We start from the raw sequence: 26,446 nt of genomic DNA on the forward strand, positions 1-26,446 counted from the left end.
TATTGCATTACCAAATTTGTTTAATCTGCCTTGGCTACATGTTTATTATTGTCGAATTGAATGTAAATAATAAAATAGATTATCAAATGTTTATTACACCATTAGATGTTACTTAAATACTTAAATTACAATAGAGTGTATGTACTAGTATTAAATATAGAGGCTATTAAAAATTACTTGTTTAAAAATTATATAATTCATAGTTAATTATTTAGGCTTGTTTATTCACTCTGCCTTAGTCTCATGTTTATTATTATTGTATTGAATATAAACTTAAAAATATAGATTATTAAATGTTTATTCGTTAAAAATGTGTGAGTAATATTTACAGTACAATTAAATATATAAATTGTAATAGATTTTTATGACCTATAAATAATATGTATTATATGTTATATATATTAAAATATATTAAAATGTGAGCTGTACTACTTGAATTGGATGACAGCACCTAAAATGTTTATGATTTTCTCGGTTATTGTTGTGTCTACTATACAACTGGTCAATCTAATTTTTTGTTTAATAAATTGCGTACTTTTTATTTCCCATGGAAAAAATTATGACAACTTTTTACATTATGGTCTTTCATTTCTCTTTTTGAATTTTAATAGATTATTTACTGACGATCTTTTAGTTATTATAATTATTTAATCTTTGGTCGAAGTAAAACAGTAAGAAAAATTATAATTCAGCGTTGCCAAGACCGAGAGAAATATGAAGCGATGGCTAAGAATTTACGGCTATCTATAAAACAATAATAGTAAATTAATATTATTGTTACAGTTTACATTAAATCAAACAGTTATGGCGGATATATTTAATATTTTAAAAAGTTACTACAATCATGGCCACTATTATACAAACATTTTAAAAAGTTTCTATAATAATGACCACTATTGTATATACATATAGACACAAATCCAAAATTGTGATTAAAAGACCAAAATAACATAGTAATACAGATTTAATAATTAAAAATACGTTTCAAAATTTAAGTTCATATACTTATCTCCAGTTCAATTTGGGAAAATATATGTAACATTATGGAATAAGAATGAAGTACTTTTTTCAATATTCTATAAAACAACAATAGTAAATTAATATTATTGTAACAGTTCACATTAAATAAAACACTTATGGCTGAAATGTTTAACATTTTAACAAGTTGCTACAATAGTGGCCACTATTATACAAACATTTTAAAAAGTTTCTATAATAATGACCACTACTGTATATACATATAGACACAAAACCAAAATTGTGATTAAAAGACCAAAGTATTACAGTAACACAGATTTAATAATTAAAAATATCTTTCAAAATTAAAGTGCCTATACTTATGTCCAGCACAATTTAGGAAAATATATGTAACATTTTATGGAATAAGAATGAAATAGTTTGTTCAATATTCTTTAAAAACAACAATAGTAAATTAATGTTTTGGAAACAGTTCACATTATATAAAACAATTAGGGCTGATATATTTAATATTTTAACAAGTTGCTACAATAATTGCCACTATTATACAAATATTTTTAAAAGTTGTTATAAAAATGACCACTACTGTATATACATATAGACACAAATCCAAAATTGTGGTTAAAAGACCAAAGTATCATAGTAACACAGATTTAATAATAAAAAATACCTTGCAGAATTAAAATTCCTAAACTTATGTCCAGTTCAATTTAGGAAAATATATGTAACATTTTATGGAAAAAGAATGAAGTAGTTTTTTCAATATTTTATAAAACAACAATAGTAAATAAACATTGTAACAGTTCACATTAAATAAAATAGTTATGACTGAAATATTTAACATTTTAACAAGTTGCTACAATAATGGCCACTATTATACAAACATTTTAAAAAATTGCTATAATAATCACCACTACTGTATATACATATAGACTAAGTTTAGATTCTGAAATTGATCTAAAATGAATTACATACTGAATATAGGCAGAAAAATATATATTTAGTAATTATATAAGCCAAAATTCTTTTATGGCCAAGTTTGTTTACTTTATCTGCCTTCATTTCATCTTCATTTATATATATTGAATATAAATAATGGGTAATAATAAAATAAAACAATATATTATCAAATGTTTATTATTTAAAAGTTTGTAAGTAGTATTTACAACATTAGAAGATACTTAAATACTTAAATTATCCTAGAATTTATGACCTACATCAAATCATACATCTCAGATTCACATATTATTTGCAAATTCCAAAATTTAAAGATTAATTACACATTAAATATGTGAAATTGGAAATCTTATGAGGTAAACTTAAATCTACTTTATTCACTACTGTTAGTCCTTGGTTTCACCCTCTTCATCCTCTTCTTCAGCTCCTCGTATAAACAAAACATTGTTGCACCTTATCAGAACTTCTCCCAAATTTCCTAAAAATAAACCATTTCAATTGTAAGATACATGTATTATGCTTATAAGTATACCTATTACGATTCAACTAACATACACACACTGTTGCAATTCACACATAAATCATTATAAAAACAACATTTACATATATATTTTAATGTTTACCTGAAGATTGTCCGTCAATGTGTTCCTCACAGTTAGCGAGTTGAAGGTTCATGTAACTGTCGGTGGAGACGAGGAATCCTTTGTATTCGTGGCCCCACTTCAGTTTCACCAGCACAGCTTTGCCCGTCAAACCGTTCAGGAACGGTTTGGGGTTAATTGGCATAGCCGTGGCCATTTTTGTGGATTTTTAATAACAAATTACGTTCAAAAACGTTCTAAAACCGGTACACGCTTGTTTGGTTAAGCGTTTGTCAAAATTAAAGTACTACCAACCGTTCGTTCTGTGTTGTTATGCAACTTCTGTTACTGGAGAATAAAATTTTAAAATGTCCTCTCAATAACTTAAATACACAAAATAAATGGTTTTTGATGATAATTTGTGATATTTTTTTATTTCGTTGGGCCATAGAAAGAGGTTATTAGTAATATATTATGCCGAAATGTTGTCAATGGATGTGCAACCCACAATACACCAGTTGATCACCCTGATAAGCAGGATGACCAAATCCTGAAATTTTTTTACTCCGCATGAATGAACAGTGCCGCCAACGACAGTGCGGAGTTTAAAATGTTCCTGCGGCAGAGCAACACCAAATTTTTATCGAACTTGACACAATTCTCCTAGGAACGGCTCACAAATAAAACACGATGGTGCTTCAAACCGGACAATAAATATATTAAATGCTTTAAGTGTAAATAACAAAACATAGGTTAAGGTGAGTCCCATTGTTTAACTAAAATAACAAAACCAACGAGACCGAAATTCCACGATTACACAACTCAATAATAGTCGGGCACGGGGGCGCAGCAAATCTTGACGAAGTCCTCGTAACGCACCGAGCTGTTGTTGTTCACATTAGCCTCGCGAAACATCCTGTCGACCTCCTTGGAGCTGAGACACTCGCCCCAATTTTCCAACATGTGCCTCAGCTGTTTGGCCGGTATTGTACCCTTGCCCGAGGGGTCAGCGGCTTTGAACGCCTCCACCACCTCCTTGGGCAGGTTCTCGGCCCTGCTGTGGATGTGCATCACCTCCAGGAAGTCGGGGAAGCTCATTTTGCCGCCCTGTAAACGTTCATATTTTGTTTATTAGTGTTCAAGGGTGGGTTTGGGTTTGCACCTTTTGTTTGAGGTAGCTGGCCAGTTCAGAAATGGTGGGTGACATGCCCAGGCTCCTCATGATCATGGTCAGTTCATCCAGGGACTTGATGTGACCCTGTCTGGCAAACAAGTAGAAACATTCCCTGAACTCTGGAAAAGACATGTTGTTTCGGATTTGCACGTGACTGGTTAACACAACCCATTGTTTTAGGTGTTATTTGCGTATGTTATCGAGCAGTGCAAATTAAAATTGTTTGAATGTTAACCAAAACATGAACCTTGAACTGAATTTGAGTTGGGCCTTGTAAATTCATTATCTGTTATTTGGTTTAGATAACACAAGTAACGTTATCGATTTACTTAGACATTAGTAAAATCAGTAAATCGTCTTCGAACTGAGTTACACTTGTATTGATCTAACACCTTTGACCTCCATTCAGTACAGTATAGTTGACAGTTTTTTTGTGTACGTACCGTCAATGTCCTCCTCCTTGAAATATCTGGCCTAAAAATAGACAAAGGTTATTTATAAACCTGTCGGATTATTAATTATTTCAATAAGAATAAAACAAATACGATCCCGTACCATTTTGTAGTAGTGTGACACGTCAAACTACCACAGTACACACGGAGTAGTTCTTGCGAAAACAACACAGCACGTCAGGTAGTGGTACCTGAAGTACAGTCGCGCCAATAAAACTTCAACGTTTATCAGCTGACTATCAATTTCAATCGTATAGATTAAACGGCCATAATCAGACCGAGATAAATTAATCGAACTAATTGAGGTTTCCCACGTTAATTCAAATCGGAAGGTAAAAATATTCACGTGCCGCCTCGTATTACGTAAAGTTTGTTTGTTTATGTCCGTTCAATAATTTTCTTTACTCTCGGTGAATTTAACGATAAACCGTGTGTTATCATCGTTACGGTCGAAGATTTCGACCACCAAAAATCCACAAACAAACTTTGAACGTTGCACAATTTTATTAGATCGAAAATTTCGACTCGTGCCAATACCAGTTCGAGTGGTTAGTGGTGTGGTACGATTTTTCTCGCGAGGAAATCGGTTGATTATTTGTTTATGTGATGTTTGGACGCCACTAATTGGTTTCTTGTGCATGTTTCTCTTTTTTTTGTGAGTGGTATTGTTATTATTTATTTGTAAACACATTTTTAATCTTTCAAGGTTGATACTATTAACATAAATGGACTGATACTACTATTATTGTTTGAGTTGGATTAGTAATTTTATGTTAATGATTTGATATACTTTGAATTTTATGTATGTCACATGAAAATTGTTTGTACGTAAGGAATTAATTTTCTTTTGACAACTTTTTAACTATTTTATGTTTTGAGTCACAATTATTCATGAACTAAAATAATAACATTAAAATTTTTTATCGGAAATATTCTAATATTATAGGAGTATATTTAAGTTATATATTTAATATATTTAATAGTTAATTTTATGTAATTCATGTTAGATATTACATTAACTATTAGATAATTGAAATGTAATCATAAAAAATATAATTTTTTGAATTTTTTTATAAAAATTTATTTATTTTTAGATTAAGATTATTATAATTATTTTGCTATAATAATTGATTTGATAATTTTTATCGAAACATTTCTAATTTTGTATAATTCATATTTTATCTATTAAATTTATTAAATTATGTTTATAAAATATATATTAAAATTAATAATTCTAGTCGAAAAAATGTCTAATTTTGTATAATTCATGTTTTTCTATTAATTATATATTATATTAATTAAATCATGTTCTAATTTTTGTATAATTCATATTTTATATATTAAATTTATTAAATTGTGTTCATGAATTTTCTTTATGAAAATAATACTTTATTTTTAGATTAAATTATTTATTTTGCTATAAAATTAATAATTCTTGTCGAAAAAATTTCTAATTTTGTATAACTCATGTTTTCTATTAATTTTATATTACATGTTAAATGTCATATTAAAATATTTAAATTAATAATTGTTATAAAATTATTTTTTATTGAAAAAAAAAATTATATAATTCATATTTTAACTAAAAATATATATTAAATTAATTATCAATTTTAATAGTTTTTTCTTGTAAAAGATAATATTTTATTTTTAGACTCGGATTAAATTATCCTTATTTCCTTATAAATTTGATAAATTTTATAGAAAAAATGTTAAATTTTGTGAGCTATATACTTTATTTGTAAATTTTATAATTGTACATAAAAATTATGCTCAAAAAAATCATAATTACATATCATATTATTATGATTAATAATTTAATTATAAAATTAACGAATTTTATTGAAAAAATTTTAATTTTTGTATAATATATATTATTTTTAATTTTATTATGATACATAAAAATTGTGCTCATAAAAATTATAACTTTTTGAATTTTGTTATAAAAAGTTACTATTTTAATTTAATAATTTTGTTACAAATTTAATAGAAAAAGTTCTATATTTTGTACAAATCATATTTTATTTTTGTAATTTTATAATGGTACATAAATATAACAAATTAAATTACAAATTTTTAAATATTCTTTTAAAATATAATATTTTTATAGATTTTAGAAAAAAAAATATATATTTTTTTTATAGAAACTAATACCTTTTTAGATTAAGATTAATTTAATAATTTTCTTATAAAATTAACAATTCCTATAAAAAAATATTTTATTTTTTAAATATTTACTTACTTAAAAATAGTGCTCATAAATTTTATATTTTTTTATTTTTTTTATACAAACGAATACTTTTTTAGATTAAAATTAACATAATAATTTTATTTTATTATTTTATTTTTAAAATTTTTTAATATTACTTAAAAATTGTTCTCATAAATTTTATAATTTTTTTACAGAAACTAATACTTTTTTTAGATTAAGAGTAATTTAATAATTTTCTTATAAAATTAATAATTCCTTTAGAAAAAATATTTTTTAAATTTTTTAATCTTACTTAAAAATAGTGATCATAAATTTTATGATTTTTCATTTTTTTATACAAATGAATACTTTTTTTTAGATTAAGATTAATTTAATAATTTTATTATAAAATTAATAATTCCTATAGAAAAAAATATTTTATTTTTCAAATTTTTTTATTTTACTTAATAATTGTTCTCATAAATTTTATAATTTTTTAATTTTTTTATAGACTAATAATTTTTTTAGATTAAGAGTAATTTAATAATTTTCTTATAAAATTAATATTACTTAAAAATTGTGCTCACAAAAATTATATTTCATTTTTTTATAGAAACTAATACTTTTTTTAAATTAAGATTAATTTAACTATTTTCTTATAAAATTAATAATTACTATAGAAAAAAAATATGTATTTTATCTTTTAAATTTTTTAATGTTAAGGAAAAATTGTGATCATAAAAAATTGTATTTTTCTTATATATATTTTTTTTTTCTATAAATTTCTTATAAAAAATAATGCTTTATTTGTAAATTCAAATTATTTTATTAATTTTATTATTACACACACTTGAATTTAATTTAGTTTTATTTTAGAATAATCCTATTTAAATAAAATATAATTCACCACAAAAAATAATTCCTACTTAATTAATATTAGAAGTTAATTCGAAGTAAAAAAAATTACACCTGTTTAAAGCTGTTACTAATTTGAGTACTGTTATTTTCAGTTAATTATTATGCCTTGAAAGTAAAGTCGGTCTTCCAATATGTCAAAAAATAAACACGATGATCCGCACATACCTCACCTAAGTAATTCTGAAATCGTGTTGACGAGCCTGTGCGCCGGCGCGGTGGCGGGCGCTCTCGCCAAGACCACCATAGCACCGCTAGACAGGACGAAAATTAACTTTCAAATCGGGTAAATATCCAAGCACACCATCACCAAAAACCAATCTTAAAATCGTGCTAGTTCTCCCTATCGTAGTCGCAAAGTGTTTTTTTTTTTTTTAATTTATTAAATTAAAAACCACTTTGTATTGCCTCTTTTTGTAAGAACTCATACCAACACCTGCTGTAATTGTTGTGAGGTTTGTCACAAGTGTTTTTCGTTGATTACAGACAAAAGCCCTATTCGACGAAGAAGGCGCTGAAGTTTTTGTTGCAGACGTACAGGCGGGAAGGGTTCGTGACGTTATGGCGGGGCAACAGCGCCACCATGGCGAGGATCATCCCGCACGCCGCCATACAATTTACTGCGCACGAGCAGTGGAAGCGAATACTCAACGTGGATCAAACCGGGTATATTCTAATTATGTTTATAAATTAAATATAAAAAGCAATATATTTTGAATGTTTTGCTAAATATTTTGTGAATGAACAATAAAAATTTAATACCATAAATAATTAATTATTAAATTAAATATTAGGTAACGAAAAAAGTAATTTATTCAATGATTCACACAATTTATGCCACCAGAAAATTGAATAATGTTAAAAATAAATAAGTCACATGGAGAAATATTTGGATTATATGGTGGAACTTTTTAGCCCATTTTAGCATTGTGGAGCTTTAGTATTTCATATGGTGTGTCATGAAGAAGATCATCTTTTCTATTGGCCAAAGAAGTTTGTTCTTGAGTAGTTTTTTCAAATATCTTGGTCAGTTTGAAGGCATTGAACCCAAAAAATACTTTTTTCCTTACCTAATATTTTTTATCTGAAGATATCTTACAAGAATGGATTTTTTTATCATTTCTTTGGTTCATTGTCCTAAGAAAAAATTGCAATAAGCATAATAATCTATTGTTTTGTCAACTATTCTGTTATATTCCTGGAAATACGTTTCACTCACATATTTGTTGCCTTAGTTTAAAGTAATACAATTCTTTTGAATAATTACCATTTATGCACAATCATTTGTATGTATATTATTGATAGCAAAAAGCACAGATAATTTTTTTAAACATAACAATGTTTACAATACATACTAGAAATTCCATTTTCATTATTATCACTTGCAAATTACTTTGCAGAAATATAATATATTTCTTAGAATTTAAATTGAACTTTGGTTCATTTCTTTAAGATAACGTTAAAGTAAATACATGACACAGACAAAAAAATATTTTGCAATATTTTATTATAATAACTATTATCATTGATTCTCAGGAAATCACCGGGGAGGTTGTTCTTGGCTGGCTCCCTAGCGGGAGCCACGTCTCAGTCCCTCACCTACCCCCTGGACTTGGCCAGGGCCCGGATGGCTGTAACTCAAAAATCGGAATACGCCACCCTCAGACACGTGTTCGGTAAGATCTACACGACGGAAGGAATACTCGCCTTCTACAAGGGCTATATACCGACGGTGGTCGGGGTTCTGCCCTATGCCGGCGTCTCGTTCTTCACCTACGACACCCTCAAGAGACTTTATAGAGGTTCGCACAGATTTTTATCAGCACAAGCAGTTACTAACAGTTTAATTTTTTTTTTTTTTTTGCAGAAAAAGTGGACGATAGTCATATGCCGCATCCGATGATTTCGCTGCTTTTTGGTGCTGTTGCGGGGATGTTAGGCCAGACCAGTAGCTATCCGTTGGACATTGTCAGGCGGAGGATGCAAACTGACACGGAAGGAAAATACCCCACTGTGTTTAAAACCTTAAGATACGTGTACACGTAAGTACTAATTAAATTTGTCTAACTTAACTGGTGGTAATTATATTTACTTTTTTAGGACGGAAGGTCTGAGAAGAGGTTTGTACAAAGGCTTGTCGATGAATTGGATAAAAGGCCCCATAGCAGTAGGCATAAGCTATGCGACCTACGATAATATTAAGGCGTTCCTGAGAAACGTTCTGATAAAGGTGCGCGAAGTAGAACTGGTCAATTAAGAATATTTTTTATATTGAATTATGTTTACAACTAATTTGTACATGTACTTTTGTATATAAGTGTTGATGATATACATATAGAGAAAAATATATTTATTGTTGATGGGTTGTTGTACATTTTTTAATAAATGTTTAATAGTTATTTTGCACTATTTTTTACAATACATCACGAAAGGTTTCGAGGAACCTTTGTAAGCGTTCTAATTTGTTTTATTTTTTAGAGAAAAGGAACGACTGGTGGATCATACAAAATCGTTAAAGATAAGTAATGGAATGATTTAAAGGAGAAAGTTTCGCCACCGCTTAAATGACTTCTTGGGACATTTAATTGTAAATAATTAGTGATCAGTTGCTCAATAAATAACTAAGCATTTATTGAATTTTAATTACTTCTCCATGGTAAAATTTTGAAGGCAAAATTTTGTTCACTAATATAATGCAAATCATCAAATTCAAAAGTTCATGTTCCCAAAATTAAGATAATTCATACATAAATATAAAATATATAGTAAATATTTATTGTACAAACGAGTAAACAACAAAAAATTTAATATTAAACCAGACATCGGTTTTATTTTGGTTTATTGAACACAAATATAAACAAAACATTTAAAATTTTTAAAATATTTTGTTTTATTTATATAAATATCAATGTTTTGTTACAATGTTATATATATTTTTATGAAACATAAATTTTAAACTGCTTTAAACAAGAATTTTATATTCTTGTAAAAATATCGAAATTTTGAGTATATTAAATTAAATAATAATATTAAAATAAGCTGAATATTTGTTGTGGGAACAAGTAAGCAACACAAAATTTGATAACTTTACATACAATTTTTACATTTTATTTATTTCATCAACATAAACTTTATAACTTCATATAAGTGATTTAAGTCAAAGGGTAAATGGAACTAAAATCAGATAAACAACATTCAAATTACTAAAATAAACAATTTACTTTATGAGATTTGATGATTTTTTAATTCTTTTGTCTTAAAAATATTTAATAATTTTATTTTTTGTTTTTTTTTTCATTTTATAATTTTTTCATTTATAACATTATATATTCTTTTATCTTAAAATGTTTATTAATTTTATTTATTGTTTTTTCTGTTAAAATTTCCCCTTCTCCTTTTAAATTCTTTTATCTTAAAAATATTTATTAATTTATTTGATTGTTTTTTTATATTTAAATTTTCTCTTTTATAGAATATTTTTATTTTTTCTTCAGTTTATTCCTTTTTTACTACTTTTTGATCATTTATAACATTAATACACAAAACATTTTTTTTAATTTTCTAAATTTTTTTAATACTTTGATCATTTAAAAACAAAGATTTTATTTATTATTATTTTTATATATTACAATTTCGAGGTTTAGCTAAATATTTTTTATTTGAAAATTTTTGTTTTTCCTTCATTTTATAGTTTTTTATTCATTTTTGATAATTTTCAATATTTTTAATATTTATTTGTTAATTAATAAATCAACAATTTCATGTTTACCAAAAAATTATTTAAATTTCAATACATTTTTTAATTCATTTATCCTAAAAGAATTATATTAATTTTATTTATTGTTTTTTAGGTAAAAATTACCTCTTTTACCGAATATTTTATTTGTAGATTTTCATTTTTTCTTCATTTTAAATTTTTTTATCCCTTTTTATCACTTATAACATTATTAATAAATAATTGATTACATTAATTTTCCAGATATTTTAGATATTTTCATTTTCAATACTTATCATTTAAAGATTTTATTTATTATTATTTTTTTTACATTACATTTCGAGGTTTAGCAACATATTTTTTATTTGAAAATAAAAAAACCTTCATTTTATCATTTTTTATACATTTTTGATAATTTTCGATATTATTAATAATTATTTTTTAATTAATAAGTTAACAATTAAATTACTATCACAATCAAAAAGAGATGCAGTATTAATAACTTTTTCACAACTGAATCCACCAGACAGGTAGTTTTTGAAGCAATGTTCAGGAACTTCGTTTGTGTCGATATTTACAGTTATCTCAATGGCTGGAGGCTCGCCTCAGCTCCCCTATCTTTGAAACAATAGCCCGACCGTAAAGTGCATTCGCAATTGGCGAAGAGGCACTGTTAAAAGTGCCTCTGGAGAACGTACGCACAAAATATTTATTGAAATTTAACATAAAATTGTTATTGCTTGTTTAATTGTTGGTACTAACTTAGCTGATATTAAGTTTCAATCTATTTTAAAGAAAAAAAACATATTTTTTAATATTAACCTATTAACTAACTTTGAGTAAGTACATATTAATAATAAACTAAATATTTGTTGTGGAAACGAGTAAATGAAACAAAATTTAAAGTAGACATCTTTTTTTAAGTTGTTTAATTAACAAATCTTAAACATACATATAATAATTAGAATTTGTATATTTTATTTATGATGTGTCAACATAAATTTCAATATTTATTACCTGATAATTAATGTAAAACTTAAAACTTCATTTAAATGACTTTAAGTCGGGAAGTAAATTACACTAAAATTAATATAAATGGTAACTTTCGTTAAGAAAATATAATAATGATATAAATGAAATATGTAATGTGAAAACTTGTAAGCAACACAAAATTAAATTCCAATCTAGTCAACTCGCTACTAATTTGTATTATTAACGAAACTTATCATGTAATAGTTATGCACGGAATTTTTTAAGCTTACTTATGTCATGCCTACATAAATTTTAATATTTTATTAACTGTTAATTGACACAAAGCTTAAAAATACATATAAATGTCTTCAAATCAACCGGGCAACATTCAGCTTTATTAAAATATGATCGCATCAGCTTTCAGTAGAATCAACCTGAGTTTATTTTAACCCCACCTACGTAATTTTAATTTTAAAAATCCATAACTTTACAGTCGCAATTCGAAATGAAGCTTGTAATTTTCAATCAATCGATCGTCCCCGGCCCGTTCCCCCCTATGAATGGCCACAGAATCAACAAGCAAAGGTGAGATCGCACGGAACATTTGATGCGACACGTGTTAGCATTCTCAGCACCGGCACAATTCCGGGAAAACGCTGCGAAAACAGCCGTATTGACAAACGGGCCCGGGCAATTATGCAAACAGGGGCAGGTTGCACACAACATCGGAAGCATAACCGATATTCGGCGCAACAATTAACTTAATGAATCAGTGCTAAAACATCTTGTTGAACTAACAAAACAGGTGATGAGTTTAAAACAGGATGTGAACGTTTCGTTTCGTTTTGAAGGGGTGTAAGATTTATGTAACGGGTAAGCATTTTTTTTTATAAAAATGCGTCAAAGGCAAAGCTACTTTTGTTACGTGTATACGTGTAATATTTGAGAAAAGGCCCGTAGATAAAAGATAACGCGTACCTGCTTGAGGAGGGAAATGCGACGTAGCTAAAGGGGTCCATACACCTGCCGTCTATCTTGATTGGCCGTTTCCTCGTGGTGCACTGAGGGGAATGACAATTACTAATTGTTGAGTCTGGAACTCTCAGGAAACTGAGGTTTATTCAAATAGCATTACATAAATATTAGTCCGTAAAATAGACTTTTTAAATCACAGATATATATTTTTCACCCATTTTGATCATTTGAAACATTATTAATAAATAGAATAATTGATAATTTTAATTTTTCAGACATTTTAATTTTTTTATTTTTAATACTTCCATAATTTAAAAATAAAGACAATATTTATTATTTTTTATTTATATTACAATTTGCAGGTTTAGCAAAATATTTTTTATTTGAAACATTTTGTTTTCCTTCATTTTTTTATTTATTTTTGTTAATTTACATTATTATTTCACATTTATCAATTTATTTAAATTTGAAGATTTGTTTAATTCTTTTATCTTAAAAATGTTTATTAATTTTATTGTTTTTTATGTTAAAATTTCCTCTTTTACAGAATATTTTTATTTGTAAATTTTTATTTTCTTCTTCATTTTATGTTTTTTTTACTTCTTTTTTTGGTCATTTGTAACATTATTGATAAACAAAATAATTAATTATTTTAATTATTTTTAATTAATAATACTTTTATCATTTAAAAAAAAAATTTCTATATTAATATTTTTTTATATTACAATTTCTAAGATTGGCAAAATATTGATTATTTGAAAATTTTTGTTTTTCTTTCACTTTATCATTTTTTATTCATTTTCGATAATTTACTTTTTTATTAATAATTATTTTTTAATCAATAAGTCAATAATTTCACGTGTTTCAAAATTTATTTAAATTTCGAAGATTTGTTTAATTCTGTTTCTTAAAAATGTTTATTAATTTTATTGTTTTTATATGTTAAAATTTCCTCTTCTACAGAATATTTTTATTTGTAAATTTTTACTTTCTTCTTCATTTTATATTTTTTTACTTCTTTTTTGATCATTCATAACATTATTAATAAATAAAATTATTGATTACTTTAATTGTCCATATTTTTTATTTTTAATTCTTTAAAAATAAAGATTTTATTTATTAATATTTTTTTATATTACAATTTGCAGGTTTAGCAAAATATGGTTTTATTGAAATTTTATTTTAATTATTCCTTCACTTTATCATTTGTTTCTTTATTTTTGATAATTTACTATATTATTAATATATATATTTTTAATTAATAAGTCAACAATTCACGTTTATCAAAATTTATTTAAATTTGAAAATATTTTTAAATTCTTTTATCTTAAAAATATTTATGAATTTAATTTATTGTTTTTTTATCAAAATTTCCTCTTTTCTTTTTAAATTCTTTTATATTAAAAATATTTATTAATTTCAATTATTGTTTTTATGTTAAAATTTCCTCTTTTACAGAATATTTTTTTTTGTAAATTTTTATTTATTCTTCGTATTATATTTTTGATCATTTATAACATTATTAATAGAAAAAATTATTGTTTTTTCAAGATTAAAAAAAAAGAAAATTAATATTTTTTTATCATTTAAAAATACAGACATTATTATTATAATTTTCTTACGTTACAATTTCCAAGTTTAGCAAAATATTTTTTATTTAAAAATTTTATTATTTCCTTAATTTTATCATTTTTTTTATTCATTTTTGATAATTTCCAATATTATTAATTTTTAATTTTCAATTAATAATACAAAAATTTCATGTTTATTAAAATTTATTTAAATTTGAATTATCCAAAAAATATATAATAATCTTATTTATAGTTTTTTATGCTAAAATTTCCTCTTACCGAATATTCTATTTGTAAATTTTCATTTTTTCTTAATTTTATAATTTGTTTTCTCATTTTTTAATCGTTTATAATATTATTAATAGTTAATTGAATATGTTAAATTTCCAAAATTTATAAAATTTTAATTTTTAATACTTTTATCATTTAAAAATAAATATTTTTTTAATTTTTATTTTTTTTATATTACAATTTCCAGGTTTAGCAAAATATTTTTTATTTGAAAATTTATGTTTTCCCTAATTTTATCATTTTTTATTCATTTTTATTCATTTATAATATCATTAATATTTATTTTTTTATTTAAGTCAACAATTTCTCGTTTATTTATTTAAATTTGAAAATTTTTTAAATTTTTATATCTGAAAATATTTATTAATTTTATTTATTGCTTTTATGCTAAAATTTCCTTTTTTACCGAATAAATTTTCATTTTTTCTTGATTTTATAATTTTTTCTTCCTTTTTTATCATTAAACGTATTAATAAATAAATAATTTTTGATAATTTATATTATTATATTTATTTTTTAATTAATATATCAACAATTACAAGTACTAAACTGCAAATACACATTTATTTAATAAAAAGTCCACCAGTAACACATACGTTTAAGTAGTAGTCCACCAGTAACACATACGCCTCAGCTCCCCTATCATGGAACGGTTTTCTTTAACAATACTTTTAAAAATATGTAAACTCACTTAATTTAAGGTTAGTTTATGCTATGCTTGTTGTCTCACTTCTATATATTGCTGCTATTGCTATATTCCTCGCTTTCTTAGAGGTGGTCTCGCATATTCAGATCACAAATAGAACTTGCTATTCCGAAGCTGAGTGTAACATTAAGCTTAAATTGATATAAAAATCTTACAAAACCAAATATTAAATTATTATAAATTTATACGAAAACAAAATCTGACTTCCAGTTTCAATAAATTTATTAATTAATGCATGTAGGTCAAGCAGAATGAATTAATTTTATTGCCAAACTACCGTCCAAAGTGATTTCTTGTTGTCGATAACTGAAGATCAAAAGACGTCGTGACGTCAGCACATCGAAATCCGTTTCGCAGGTATGTGCGGCGAGCTTTAGGTAGCCTGGGGTATCACGTGATAAAATGTGTATATTATTTAGACATGGCCGCCGTTTAGTCGGGTGCACATCGTTCCTGTTATTTTTCCCGAAAAAACCGTGTGAAAAATCGCTCCGAACGGGCGTGATGCAGTGTTAAATTAGAGGGTGTTTAGTTGTGGTGTTACAGTGAAAGGTTAGTTGCATTGTCAGTGGGCGTTGCGCCCGTACGCCGGACGATTGTTTAAACAAGAGGTATTTTACAACGAGACGGGGTCCCGCTCCCGGTGACCTTGGGCTCACTCGGGTATTTTATGATTTTTGCATTTTAGAAAGCGGCGTACCGCGTCCGAAAAACACGACGATTTCACCTGGACACGCGTGCACGACTAATGCTGGGCTTGTTTTGAGTGTTTGTTTTGGTTTCTGTTGCAGGCCGCCGAAATGTCGCTGTGGGCGAAAGCGCAACAACTACCACCGGAATGCTTGCAGCAGATACGCAACATTTACGCCGACTATTTTCCCATGGAGGTCAGGCATTACTTGGCTCAGTATATCGAGGAGAAGTTCTGGTTAGTTCGTGCTTTGTTTTGGTTACAGTCAATCACCAACCGATGAACTGTTTATGTTACAGGTTTGAGGTCGAACCGTCGCCAGACAATCCGCAGCACGAGCAATATGTAACCTCACTGGTGAATGCTCTGTTCCAGGAAATCGAAAACAAAGCAGCTGTGGGTCATGATTCGGAATATTTCCTGATAAAAATGAAGCTAGCCGAGGCTGCCAAAGTTCTAAGACAGAGATACAGGTATGGAGAATTTGTTTATCTTGTTTGCAATTTATTAAACAAACAGAATATTGGCAACAGTGATCCCCTTATCAATGTTTTTTTATATTATACATATATAAATTTCTAACTCTACACAAAGAAGTCAGTGTTCTTATCAAATTGTTCAAATTTAAAAATCTATACTTAGATTATTTTAATTGCCACTTTAGCCTAATTAATTTTGTATTAATTACTTAAAATATATAAGTTTTGTTTAATAGGCTGAATTTTTACTGTCTTGATCATTTTATATATATATTTCTGTTGAACTTTATTACAAATTTCTTTAAAATGAGCTGTTAAAATGATGCACCTAATTAATTACGTTGATAATAAGACTTGTAACAGTTAAAATATGAATTAAACTAAGAGACTAAGCATAAATTTTAATCATTTCTATTCTGTTCAGTGGCTGCTCATGAGATTTGAATCTGGTGAGGCATTACATATAGAGAAATAAAATAAACAATATTTTGTGTATAAATATTATGCATATATACATTTCTAACTTGACACAAAGAAGTCAGTGTTCAAATTAAATATTAGATTTTAATATAGATTATTTTGATTGCCATTTCAGCCTAATTAATTTTTACTTAAATTTTTACTTTCTCAATCATTTTATATATATTTTAGTTGAACCCTTATTAAAAATTTCTTTAAAATGTATTGTTAAAATGATTTATCTAATTAATTAGATTGATAACAAGGCTCATGATTGATAAATTTTAATCATTTCTCAAAAATTAATAAAAAAACCCAAATATTTTCGCTACCCTAATAATAGCCAGCAAAATAATTTATTTATTACTGTACTTTCAGTTAGCGAATGAAATTTATCGTATCAAGATTAAATCACAGTTTTTTGCCTTGTATTTAATAAAGTATCCAAATTAGGAATTGGATGGAAAGAAAGAAGGAAAAGATATTTTTGTAAATATATTGATTATGAAATTGTTAAAAAATTGAATAATTTTGAAAACCAATAAAATTATTCATCATTAATTAATAAAATAAAATTTTAAACCTCGAATTGATTTCCTTACATATATATTTATGAATTTTATTGAATATTTTCAAAAATAAAAAATTATTATTCATTATGAATATCTCACCATTTAGTTAAATTAAAAAATTATTGAATAAGCAAGAGAAAAAACTTTAACAAAATTAATAAATATTAATTATTAATTAAAATAGAAGGAAAAATTAATCTTTATTTCAATTTATTGATGGAAATTGATAAAAAAATTGAATAATTTTGAAAAACAAATTATTTATCATTAATTATTAAAATAAGATTTTAAACCAGAAATTAATTTTCTTACTTATAGATTTAGACATTTTAGAAAATATTTTTGTACATAAAAAATATTAATTGTTTTGAATTATGGATATTATGAATATTTTACTATTAAGTTAAATTCAAAAATTCTTAAATAAGTAAGACAAAAATGTTTAACAAAATTAAAAAACTTAAAATAGAAGGAAAAATTAATATTTATTTAAATTTATTGATGGAAATTGACAAAAAAAAAAATGAATAATTTTGAAAAACAATGAAATTATTCACCATTAATTATTAAAATGAGACCATAAATTGATTTTCTTATTTATACATTTAAAAATTTTATATATTTTCGCATATAAAAAATATTAATTGTTATGAATTTCGAATTGTTTATTATGAATATCTCACCATTGAGTTAAGTTCAAAAATTATTCAATACGACAAATAAGTTTAACAAAATTAAAAAACTTATTAAATAATAATAATAAAATTATTGATATAAATTGACAAAAAATAGAATAATTTTAAAAATCAATAAAATTGTTTTTCTTATTTATAAATTTAGGAATTTTATTGAATATTTTCAAAAATTAAAAATATTATTTGTTATGAATTGTAAATTATTCGTTATGAATATCTCACCATTAAGTTGAGTTAAAAAGTTATTAAATAAGTAAGACAAAAAACTTCAACAAAATTAAAAAAACTTTAAAACTGAAGGAAAAATTAATATTTATTTAAATTTATTTATAAAAATTGGCAACAGAATTGAATAATTTTGAAAAACAACAAAATTATTCATCATTAATATTCTTATTTATAGGTTTAGAATTTTTATAAAATATTTTCTCATATAAAAAATATTAATTGTTTTGAAAAATAATGAAGATATTTATGATTAATTATTAAAATGAGATTTTAAACCACAAGTTGATTTTCTTATTTCTGGTTTTAAAAATTCTATAAAATATTTTCACATATAAAAAAATATTAGTTGAGATGAATTTTGAATTATTCATTATGAATATCTCACCATTGAGTTAAGTTCAAAAATTATTTAATAAGTAAGACAAATAAGTTAAAAAACAAAATAAAAAAAAAAACTTTAAAATAGAAGGAAAAAATTAATATTTATTGATAGAAACTGAATAAACACATTTATTTAATAAAAATTCCATCAACGGCATTGCTTGTGTTAATAATAATTCATTCATGTTATAAAAAGATGCAGTATTAAAAACCTTTCCTTAACTGAATCCACCAGACATACACGATCAAGTAGTTTTTGAAACTGAAGAATGTTCGGCAACTTCTTTTGACTGGAGGCAAGCCTCAGCTCCCTACCATTGAAAAAACAACCCGACCTTAAAGGTCATGCGAATAAATTCAAGATTTATTTATAAAATGAATTGTCGAAAAGAGGCACGTTCAAAAGTGCCTCTGGGGAACTTGCGCACAAAATATTCATTAAAACTTAATGCAAAATAGTTATTGGTAGTTTAATTGTCAGTTATACAAGATATTACCCATCTACCTTTGTTTAAATATTAAGTTGTTTTCTATTATATTAATTTTTCATAATATTTTTACATAAATTCTATCATAAACCTCCTGAAAAGTTGCCAGAATAATTTAAGAAGGCAAAAACGCCTGGTGACAGTTTAAATGTAAAAAAACATGCTAAGTTCAATCACCAGCACTCCATTTCCGACCGCAGAACAAACCGATAACCGGGTTTACAATCAAATTTATCCATTATCTCATCGCCTGACTGTAACATTAAACACGTCGGGAAAATTCTCTGTTTATCTAATTAGTAATGGTGATAACAAGACGTTTAAACTAAAGGGGAATTTTTTGTACGCAGTTCGAATCCCATGCATCTGTTCACCTACATCAGACAGTGTTTGCAAACCGAAATGCGACTGGTCCAGGCCGCCAACAATGGCGAGTGTGCCGGACTGCCCAACCTGATGATCTCCAACATTGGCACGGAGGTGCAGAGGAAGATCGCCGACCTGCGCAACAGGACACAGGTGAAGATGTTTTTTTGAGGTGGTTAATTGGTTGATTTTAATGGGGGTTGTTTTAACGCAGGAAACCGCCGAGGACTTGAGAAAGATGGGACAGGAGGTCGAGTCGTTTGCTCTGCAGTACCATGAGTGTACCAAAGTGAATGGTGAGTGTTTTTTCTTTTATTTGGACGGTGACTTTATTTGTACGTTTTGGGAATTTTAAGTGGGCGTGCATATTTGCTTTAAACTAAATATAGCGTTTGCTTTATCATGACGTTTGTTTGGAAAATATAAAACTGTCTGTTTTTTTACAAACCGAGTATTTGCATAGTTTATACAGATAAGATAAATCGCATAAAGGTATTATTGATTCATCATATTGCAACAAAGACAAATTATTATTATTATAGTTGTAGCGTACGAAGTTTATAAACAGTTCTAGCTACAGATAAAATTCACATTATGTAACCAAATATACATACATTAACGGCTTTATCGTCGAAGGTTGCAAATTACATGTATTTTAAGTATTATTTACACCAGTGAATTGTTGCAATCTTGTTTGATTGTTGTTTTAATGTGACTAATAAACCAAGAATATTTTAATACTTCACCACAATGCCAGTACAATAAAGATAAATAATTGTTGTAGTTTGATAAAATTTTAAGTGAACTGTTAAATTCACGTAATTTTTAAATTACTTTGAAATTACGCCAAAACTTTTTCAAAAATAAAAGGTACTAATTATTGTGAATATTAAATTATTATTAATTTAAAAATTAGCATTAAGTTAAGTCCAAAAATTGTTAAAAAAGTAAGACAAAAATGCATAATGCTTAGAAATTGGCAAAAAATTGAATAATTTTGAAAATTAATAAAATTATTCATCATTAATTATTAAAATGAGTTTTGAAAACATAAATATTTGTGAAAATATTAAGTATGAATTTTGAATTATTCTTTATCTCATCAAGTTAAAAAATTATTAAATAAGTAAGAAAAACCTTTAAAATACAACGAAAATATTTATTTAGATTTTTTGATAGAAATTGACAAAAAGTTGAATAATTTCGAAAATCAATAAAATTATTCATCATTAATTATTAAAATGTGATTTTATACCTGAGATTGATTTTTTATTTATAGATTTAGGAATTTTATTAGATATTTTCAAAAATAAAAAATATTCACTATAACTTTTGAATTATTTCATTGTGAATATTTCACCTTAGTTCAAAAATGATTAAATAAGGAAAACTTGAATGTTACAAAATTAAAAAAAAAAAATAAAATAGTAAAAAATTAATATTTATTTATAGATAGAAATTGACAAAAAATTGAATAATTTTGAAAACAACAATCATTAATTATTAAAATTTCATTTTAAATCAATAAAATTACTCATCATTAATTATTAAAATATGATTTTAAACTTGAAATGGATTTTTTTATTTATAGATTTAGGAATTTGATTTAATATTTTCAAAAATAAAAAATATAATTTTCTACACCTTTTGAATTATTCATCTTTGAGAATTGTTAAATATGTAAGACAAAAATGTCTCAAAAAATTAAAAATCCTTAATATAGGGGAAAAAAATTAATATTATTCAAAGATGAATTATTCATTGTGAATAATTCATCTTTGAGTTAAGTTCAAAAATAAAATAAAAATGTTTCATAAATTTAAATTTAATTTATTTAAAATAGAAGAAAAAAGTTAATGTTTATTTATATTTTTTGATAGAAAATGAAAAGTTGAATAAATTTAAAAATCAATAAAATTATTCATTATTAATTATTTTAAACCAGAAATTAATTTTCTTATTAATTAGATTCAAGAATTTTATTGAATATTTTCAAAAATAGAAAGTAATAATTATAAATTTTGAATTATTCATTATGAATATCTCACCACTGAGTGAAGTTCAAAAAGGATTAAAAATTAAATAAGTAAATTAAAGAATTTTAAAAAAGGAGAAAAAAAAATTAATATAAATATATTTGTTGGTAGAAATTGGCCAAAAATTGAATAATTTTGAAAAACAATAAAATTATTCATCATTAATTATTAAAATGAGTTTATTTATTGAATCTTTTCCAAAATAAAAAATATTAATTGTTTTGGAATTAAAGAAAAAACACTTTTAATTTAATAAAGAAGTCGCATTTTATCGAAAGTGTGTCGAGTTACTGTATTAACAGAAATATGGCAAAAAATGGAATGTAACGTTTCATCATGAAATATTTTTACAGCGAGCCTCCAGCATTTGTCCAGCCAGGCGACGAATCCGACGACCCAAGCCACAATGCAAAAGCTACAACGACAAAAGGAGATGTACGAGTTGGCCCTCAACACGAAAGTGGCCAACCTGATGAACATGAAGATCGGTCTCAGCGACAAGCTGAAGAGCACGGTGCACAACATCAGTCTGCTACAGACGCACATCCTCGACGATGAACTGATCAGATGGAAGCGGGAACAGCAGCTGGCCGGTAACGGGGCTCCGTTCACCAGCAATCTGGACACCATTCAGGAGTGGTGCGAAAATTTGGCCGAACTGATCTGGCTCAACAGACAACAGATTAAGGAAATGGACGGGCTGAAACAGAAGTTGCCGTTGGAGATATCCATACCGGACGTGTTGACGCAGTTGCAGGCCGACGTAACGCAGCTGCTTTCCACTTTGGTCACGTCCACCTTTATTATAGAAAAGCAGCCGCCGCAAGTCATGAAAACGAACACCAGATTCACGGCCACCGTCAGATTGCTGGTGGGAGGGAAGCTCAACGTTCACATGACTCCTCCACAAGTAATTAACTTGTCCAATTCACGTTAATCGGTGTTAATCATTGGTTTCGTTTGTTTAGGTAAAGGTGACAATAATTTCCGAGTCGCAGGCCAATTTATTGATCAAGAACGACAAGCTGGGCAAATGCACCGACAGCTCCGGCGAGATCCTGAACAGCACCGGCACCATGGAATACCAGCCGGCCACGCGTCAGCTGTCAGTCAGCTTCCGCAACATGCAACTCAAGAAAATTAAGCGGGCCGAAAAGAAGGGGACCGAAAGCGTCATGGACGAGAAGTTCAGCCTGCTGTTTCAGTCCCAATTTTCGGTCGGCGGCGGCGAACTGATGTTCCAGGTGTGGACCCTGAGTCTGCCGGTCGTGGTGATTGTGCACGGCAACCAGGAGCCCCATGCTTGGGCCACAGTAACGTGGGACAACGCTTTCAGCGAGTCAGGTCGGGTACCGTTCGCCGTTCCCGATAAGGTGCCATGGCCTAAGGTTGCGGAGACGTTGTCGTTGAAGTTCAAGGCGGCGACGGGTCGCCCGTTGACGGAGGACAATCTTCGTTTCTTGGCCGAGAAGGCTTTCAGGGGCACGGTTACTGATCCGAGTAATGCTATGCTCACGTGGGCGCAGTTCTGTAAGGAGCCGCTGAGTGAGCGTAACTTTACTTTTTGGGAATGGTTCCATGCCATCATGAAGCTGACCAGGGAACATTTGAGGTCGCCTTGGGTTGATGGGTAATTTAATCAATATAAACTCAAAATTGGAGGAGTTAATGTTGTTGTTTCAGGGCCATAATGGGCTTTGTAAGAAAGAAGCAGGCTGAAGAGATGCTCTCCCAGAAAATGTGCGGAACGTTTTTGTTGCGATTCTCTGATAGTGAGCTGGGCGGTATAACAATTGCTTGGGTATCTGGTAAGTAATTTAATTTTACCATAAAATGTAGAGAAACTATCTAAGTAGTAGCTACGAAAAAATTTGTCATCTTATAGAATAAATTAACGCATTTATTTATTCATTTAGACACAGGCGAGGTCTTCAGCTTGCAGCCGTTCACGTCAAAAGACATCGCCATACGCACATTGCCCGACAGGATTTCGGACTTGAACTATTTGGTGTACTTGTACCCGGACATACCGAAGGACATACCCTTCGGAAAATACTACACGCCATATCAAGGTGGGTTTTCATCGGTTTTTGTTGTTTGTTGTGTTTAATTGATTGTTTTTTTGTAATGTGTAGAAAACCAGCCGACGTCGAACAACGGTTACGTGAGACCACTGTTAGTGACCCACGTGCCCGGTCACACGCTAAGCGGGCCGAGCTACAACAGCACGCCCCATCATTACATGTCGCCCGATCCCACGAGAGACACGCCGTCAGTTGCGAGCAGGTAATTGATTTTGTTACAGTTCAGTTTTTTGAGCAGTCGTTAACCGTTTGTCTTCGTATTAGTTTTCAGAATATGCTAGATCTTTAAACGAGACTAAAATACTATTTCGGACCAATTTGCAAATGCTTTATTTAAAATTTTATAGTGATATATACTAAATAGGTTTTTATAGTTGTATTTACAATGAATTATACTTATATTTTTATAAAAATAACTTAAATACTATATTTTTTTGGAGTAATTCAACCGTTAACTTTTATTTCTTTAACTTTTTTAGTGTAGGAAGTGCTCATTGGCGAGTCTGATTACATAAAGAACCGAATTCAATAAAATTGACTAAAATTAATCGGCTGTGGTAATTGAAAATCGAAAATTTTGGAGAAACTAGACGTAGGAATTGATGATTATCTTATATTAACCGGCACATTTTTGATACTTGTCCAGTTTTCTAAATGTTTTGATATTTTATACATTTTTCAAAGTATTTGCTAAGGCAGAGTTTATATTTTATAAAGTTGTACTTTAGATTATTATACAATATAATTAGAAAGTGTTTTATTCCAAAGTTTTCACAGGGTAAAATGAAAAAGTGGTACTATTATTTTCAAATGTTTTATTAATCCGACAATAATAGTATCAATTTTCAAAGATAATCGTACTAATTAATCATTTCCAAGCCTTTAAAAGATATACGTATATCCATATTATTCCAATATATAAATGTTTAGTAGTTATAAAACCACTAAAGTAAAACACGCATACATTCAGTGTGTGCCTTTTATTGAACCCCACTAGAATGTGAACGTATTTTACTGCAGTGGTTTAAAATTGTTCGCCCCCGGGCGTTAAAAAGAAAGCATGCTGCAAAACAGACATAGCCAGACCTCATTGCAACATAAATCTCCCGTCTGAATAAAATCGAATACAAATTAGATACGTTTTGGTTTTGTCTGTGTTGCAGTATGTGATGTCTGGTTATGTCTTTTGTGCAGTTACGCTGGCTCGGTGGCGACTACGGCAACGGTGGGAGGCCAGGGGATGGATTATCTGGAGCAGCTCGACGAGTGTAATATTGATCTAAACAATTTAGTCAACTTTAACGAGCTGATACAGGGTTACAGCAAGCAGTAAAACGACCGATATAAGCGGGACGGAATGAGAGTTTTTGGGCAGGTCAGGTAGTTTTTTCCACTTTTTTTTAATTGAATTCTAACTGAGTGGTAGTTTAATTAAGTATGACTTGACGGTGCCAAAATTATTTTGGCGCTGGCCCATGATATTATTTCAGTTAGGATTTAAGTCAAAATTGCCTTAACGATTTTATTTTGTGTTGGCAGATGCAATTGTAAAGTGTTTTTTCTTATGCCATATTTTGTTTTTAGAGTAGTTGTTTTTACTAATTTTAACAGTTTTTTTTTTAAGATTTTTCATTTGTATCTCTACATTTTTTTGTACATTTTAATATACATAAAGTACAAATGCATTGTTGGTTCTTAAGTATGTAATGTCTAGTTGTGCAATTATCTGTATATTTTTATCAAATTTAATCCCTGCGGGTGCTTGTTTTTAGATTTTTGGTAGATTTTTACTTGTACTCCTTACCTCTAGTGTCTTAACAAGTTTATTTGTCAAATAATTATATAGTCCCAAATATATTTTTAGATGACTTTCTTGTTGCACATTTTAAAATAGATTTTAAACAGTAGACAATCTACAACATAGATATTTTAGTATTTATTGAGAATTATGAACGAAGTAGATGTGATATATAAAATAGTAGGTTGTACAAGACTTATAGGAAAAGATCGAATTTCTTGTGTTATAAAAACGTTACTAGAAACGTTCAATTTTCAATGTTAACACAAAATGTGAATGTTTCTATTAAGGTTTCATAACAGCAATAATTAAAATTAAACAAATCAATATTACACAATCACCTTAGAAGCGTTACTCATTTTACCACACGCTCACCACCTTCTTGTGCCTCTAGCTGTTGTCTTTATCCCTGTTGTTTAAAATAAAATTTATGTGATAAAACAGTTATATATTCAAATGAGTGTAAAGTTTAGAATGTAGTAACAGTCAATGTGCAATTACTGATCTTTTTGTTTTGATGTAAGTTTTGTTAGTTAAAAACATCACCAGTTTTATAGACCATTTTTTTCAAAAATGTACACAGATTTACGTTAATGTTGAGTACAATGTTTAAATAATGCTTTTGGCGATTTTTTTAACGTTCGTTATGTACGATTTTAATTGATTTTAATAAAAGTTGACGAAATCAACA

The 26,446-nt window shown here is 27.4% G+C and overlaps 4 protein-coding genes across 10 annotated transcripts; 2 read left to right on the forward strand and 2 right to left on the reverse strand.

The window, feature by feature from the left end:
- Nucleotides 1-2,097: 2,097 nt before the first annotated feature.
- LOC109594128 (small nuclear ribonucleoprotein F) lies at nt 2,098-2,818 on the reverse strand. 2 transcript variants are annotated; one of them, XM_049966131.1, is made up of 3 exons: nt 2,559-2,818; nt 2,275-2,413; nt 2,098-2,214 (listed from the first exon to the last, which is right to left on the reverse strand). In XM_049966131.1, the coding sequence occupies exons 1-2, from the start codon at nt 2,731-2,733 to the stop codon at nt 2,322-2,324; spliced, it is 267 nt and encodes an 88-aa protein (XP_049822088.1). In that variant the 5' UTR covers nt 2,734-2,818; the 3' UTR covers nt 2,098-2,214; nt 2,275-2,321. The 2 variants fall into 2 exon arrangements, with proteins under 2 accessions (XP_049822088.1, XP_019864871.1); XM_020009312.2 differs by having other exon boundaries at nt 2,098-2,413.
- Nucleotides 2,819-3,113: 295 nt separating this feature from the next.
- LOC109594122 (mitochondrial coenzyme A transporter SLC25A42) lies at nt 3,114-9,880 on the forward strand. Of its 3 annotated transcripts, none has more exons than XM_049966127.1 (7): nt 3,114-3,274; nt 7,344-7,534; nt 7,735-7,914; nt 8,785-9,050; nt 9,116-9,290; nt 9,349-9,478; nt 9,727-9,880. In XM_049966127.1, exons 2-7 carry the CDS (start codon nt 7,383-7,385, stop codon nt 9,772-9,774), a joined length of 951 nt encoding a protein of 316 aa, XP_049822084.1. In that variant the 5' UTR covers nt 3,114-3,274; nt 7,344-7,382; the 3' UTR covers nt 9,775-9,880. The 3 variants fall into 3 exon arrangements, with proteins under 3 accessions (XP_049822084.1, XP_049822086.1, XP_019864863.1); XM_020009304.2 differs by lacking the exon at nt 3,114-3,274 and adding an exon at nt 4,623-4,797; XM_049966129.1 differs by lacking the exon at nt 9,727-9,880 and having other exon boundaries at nt 3,115-3,274; nt 9,349-9,647.
- On the reverse strand, nt 3,214-4,459 carry LOC109594123 (uncharacterized). The gene is made up of 4 exons (XM_020009306.2): nt 4,246-4,459; nt 4,134-4,164; nt 3,679-3,809; nt 3,214-3,623 (listed from the first exon to the last, which is right to left on the reverse strand). The coding sequence occupies exons 1-4, from the start codon at nt 4,246-4,248 to the stop codon at nt 3,339-3,341; spliced, it is 450 nt and encodes a 149-aa protein (XP_019864865.1). The 5' UTR covers nt 4,249-4,459; the 3' UTR covers nt 3,214-3,338.
- Nucleotides 9,881-12,604: 2,724 nt separating the features above from the next.
- Nucleotides 12,605-26,444, forward strand: LOC109594135 (signal transducer and activator of transcription 5B). Of its 4 annotated transcripts, none has more exons than XM_020009318.2 (11): nt 12,605-12,808; nt 16,270-16,406; nt 16,469-16,642; nt 19,822-19,990; nt 20,052-20,133; nt 22,227-22,783; nt 22,842-23,503; nt 23,557-23,681; nt 23,790-23,945; nt 24,009-24,159; nt 25,152-26,444. In XM_020009318.2, the coding sequence occupies exons 2-11, from the start codon at nt 16,279-16,281 to the stop codon at nt 25,288-25,290; spliced, it is 2,343 nt and encodes a 780-aa protein (XP_019864877.1). In that variant the 5' UTR covers nt 12,605-12,808; nt 16,270-16,278; the 3' UTR covers nt 25,291-26,444. The 4 variants fall into 4 exon arrangements, with proteins under 4 accessions (XP_019864877.1, XP_019864879.1, XP_019864878.1 ...); XM_020009320.2 differs by lacking the exons at nt 12,605-12,808; nt 25,152-26,444 and adding exons at nt 15,784-16,030; nt 24,222-24,426; XM_020009319.2 differs by lacking the exons at nt 12,605-12,808; nt 25,152-26,444 and adding exons at nt 15,865-16,030; nt 24,437-24,709.
- The last annotated feature ends 2 nt before the right edge of the window (nt 26,445-26,446 follow it).

Source organism: Aethina tumida, chromosome 4, assembly GCF_024364675.1.
Source record: "Aethina tumida isolate Nest 87 chromosome 4, icAetTumi1.1, whole genome shotgun sequence".
Classification (NCBI taxonomy): Eukaryota; Metazoa; Arthropoda; class Insecta; order Coleoptera; family Nitidulidae; genus Aethina; species Aethina tumida.

Coding starts and splice junctions, on each gene's coding strand:
- LOC109594128 (XM_049966131.1), bottom strand. CDS start 2,733: ATGGCCACGGCTATGCCAATTAACCCCAAACCGTTCCTGAACGGTTTG. Junction 2,414..2,558: donor CATTGACGGACAATCTTCAG/GTAAACATTAAA, acceptor GTTTATTTTTAG/GAAATTTGGGAGAAGTTCTG.
- LOC109594123 (XM_020009306.2), bottom strand. Junction 3,810..4,133: donor CAAGGAGGAGGACATTGACG/GTACGTACACAA, acceptor TGTCTTTTCCAG/AGTTCAGGGAATGTTTCTAC. Junction 3,624..3,678: donor CCAGCTACCTCAAACAAAAG/GTGCAAACCCAA, acceptor GAACGTTTACAG/GGCGGCAAAATGAGCTTCCC.
- LOC109594122 (XM_049966127.1), top strand. CDS start 7,383: ATGTCAAAAAATAAACACGATGATCCGCACATACCTCACCTAAGTAAT. Junction 7,535..7,734: donor AAAATTAACTTTCAAATCGG/GTAAATATCCAA, acceptor CGTTGATTACAG/ACAAAAGCCCTATTCGACGA. Junction 9,051..9,115: donor CCTCAAGAGACTTTATAGAG/GTTCGCACAGAT, acceptor TTTTTTTTGCAG/AAAAAGTGGACGATAGTCAT.
- LOC109594135 (XM_020009318.2), top strand. CDS start 16,279: ATGTCGCTGTGGGCGAAAGCGCAACAACTACCACCGGAATGCTTGCAG. Junction 22,784..22,841: donor TTCACATGACTCCTCCACAA/GTAATTAACTTG, acceptor TCGTTTGTTTAG/GTAAAGGTGACAATAATTTC. Junction 23,504..23,556: donor AGGTCGCCTTGGGTTGATGG/GTAATTTAATCA, acceptor TTGTTGTTTCAG/GGCCATAATGGGCTTTGTAA.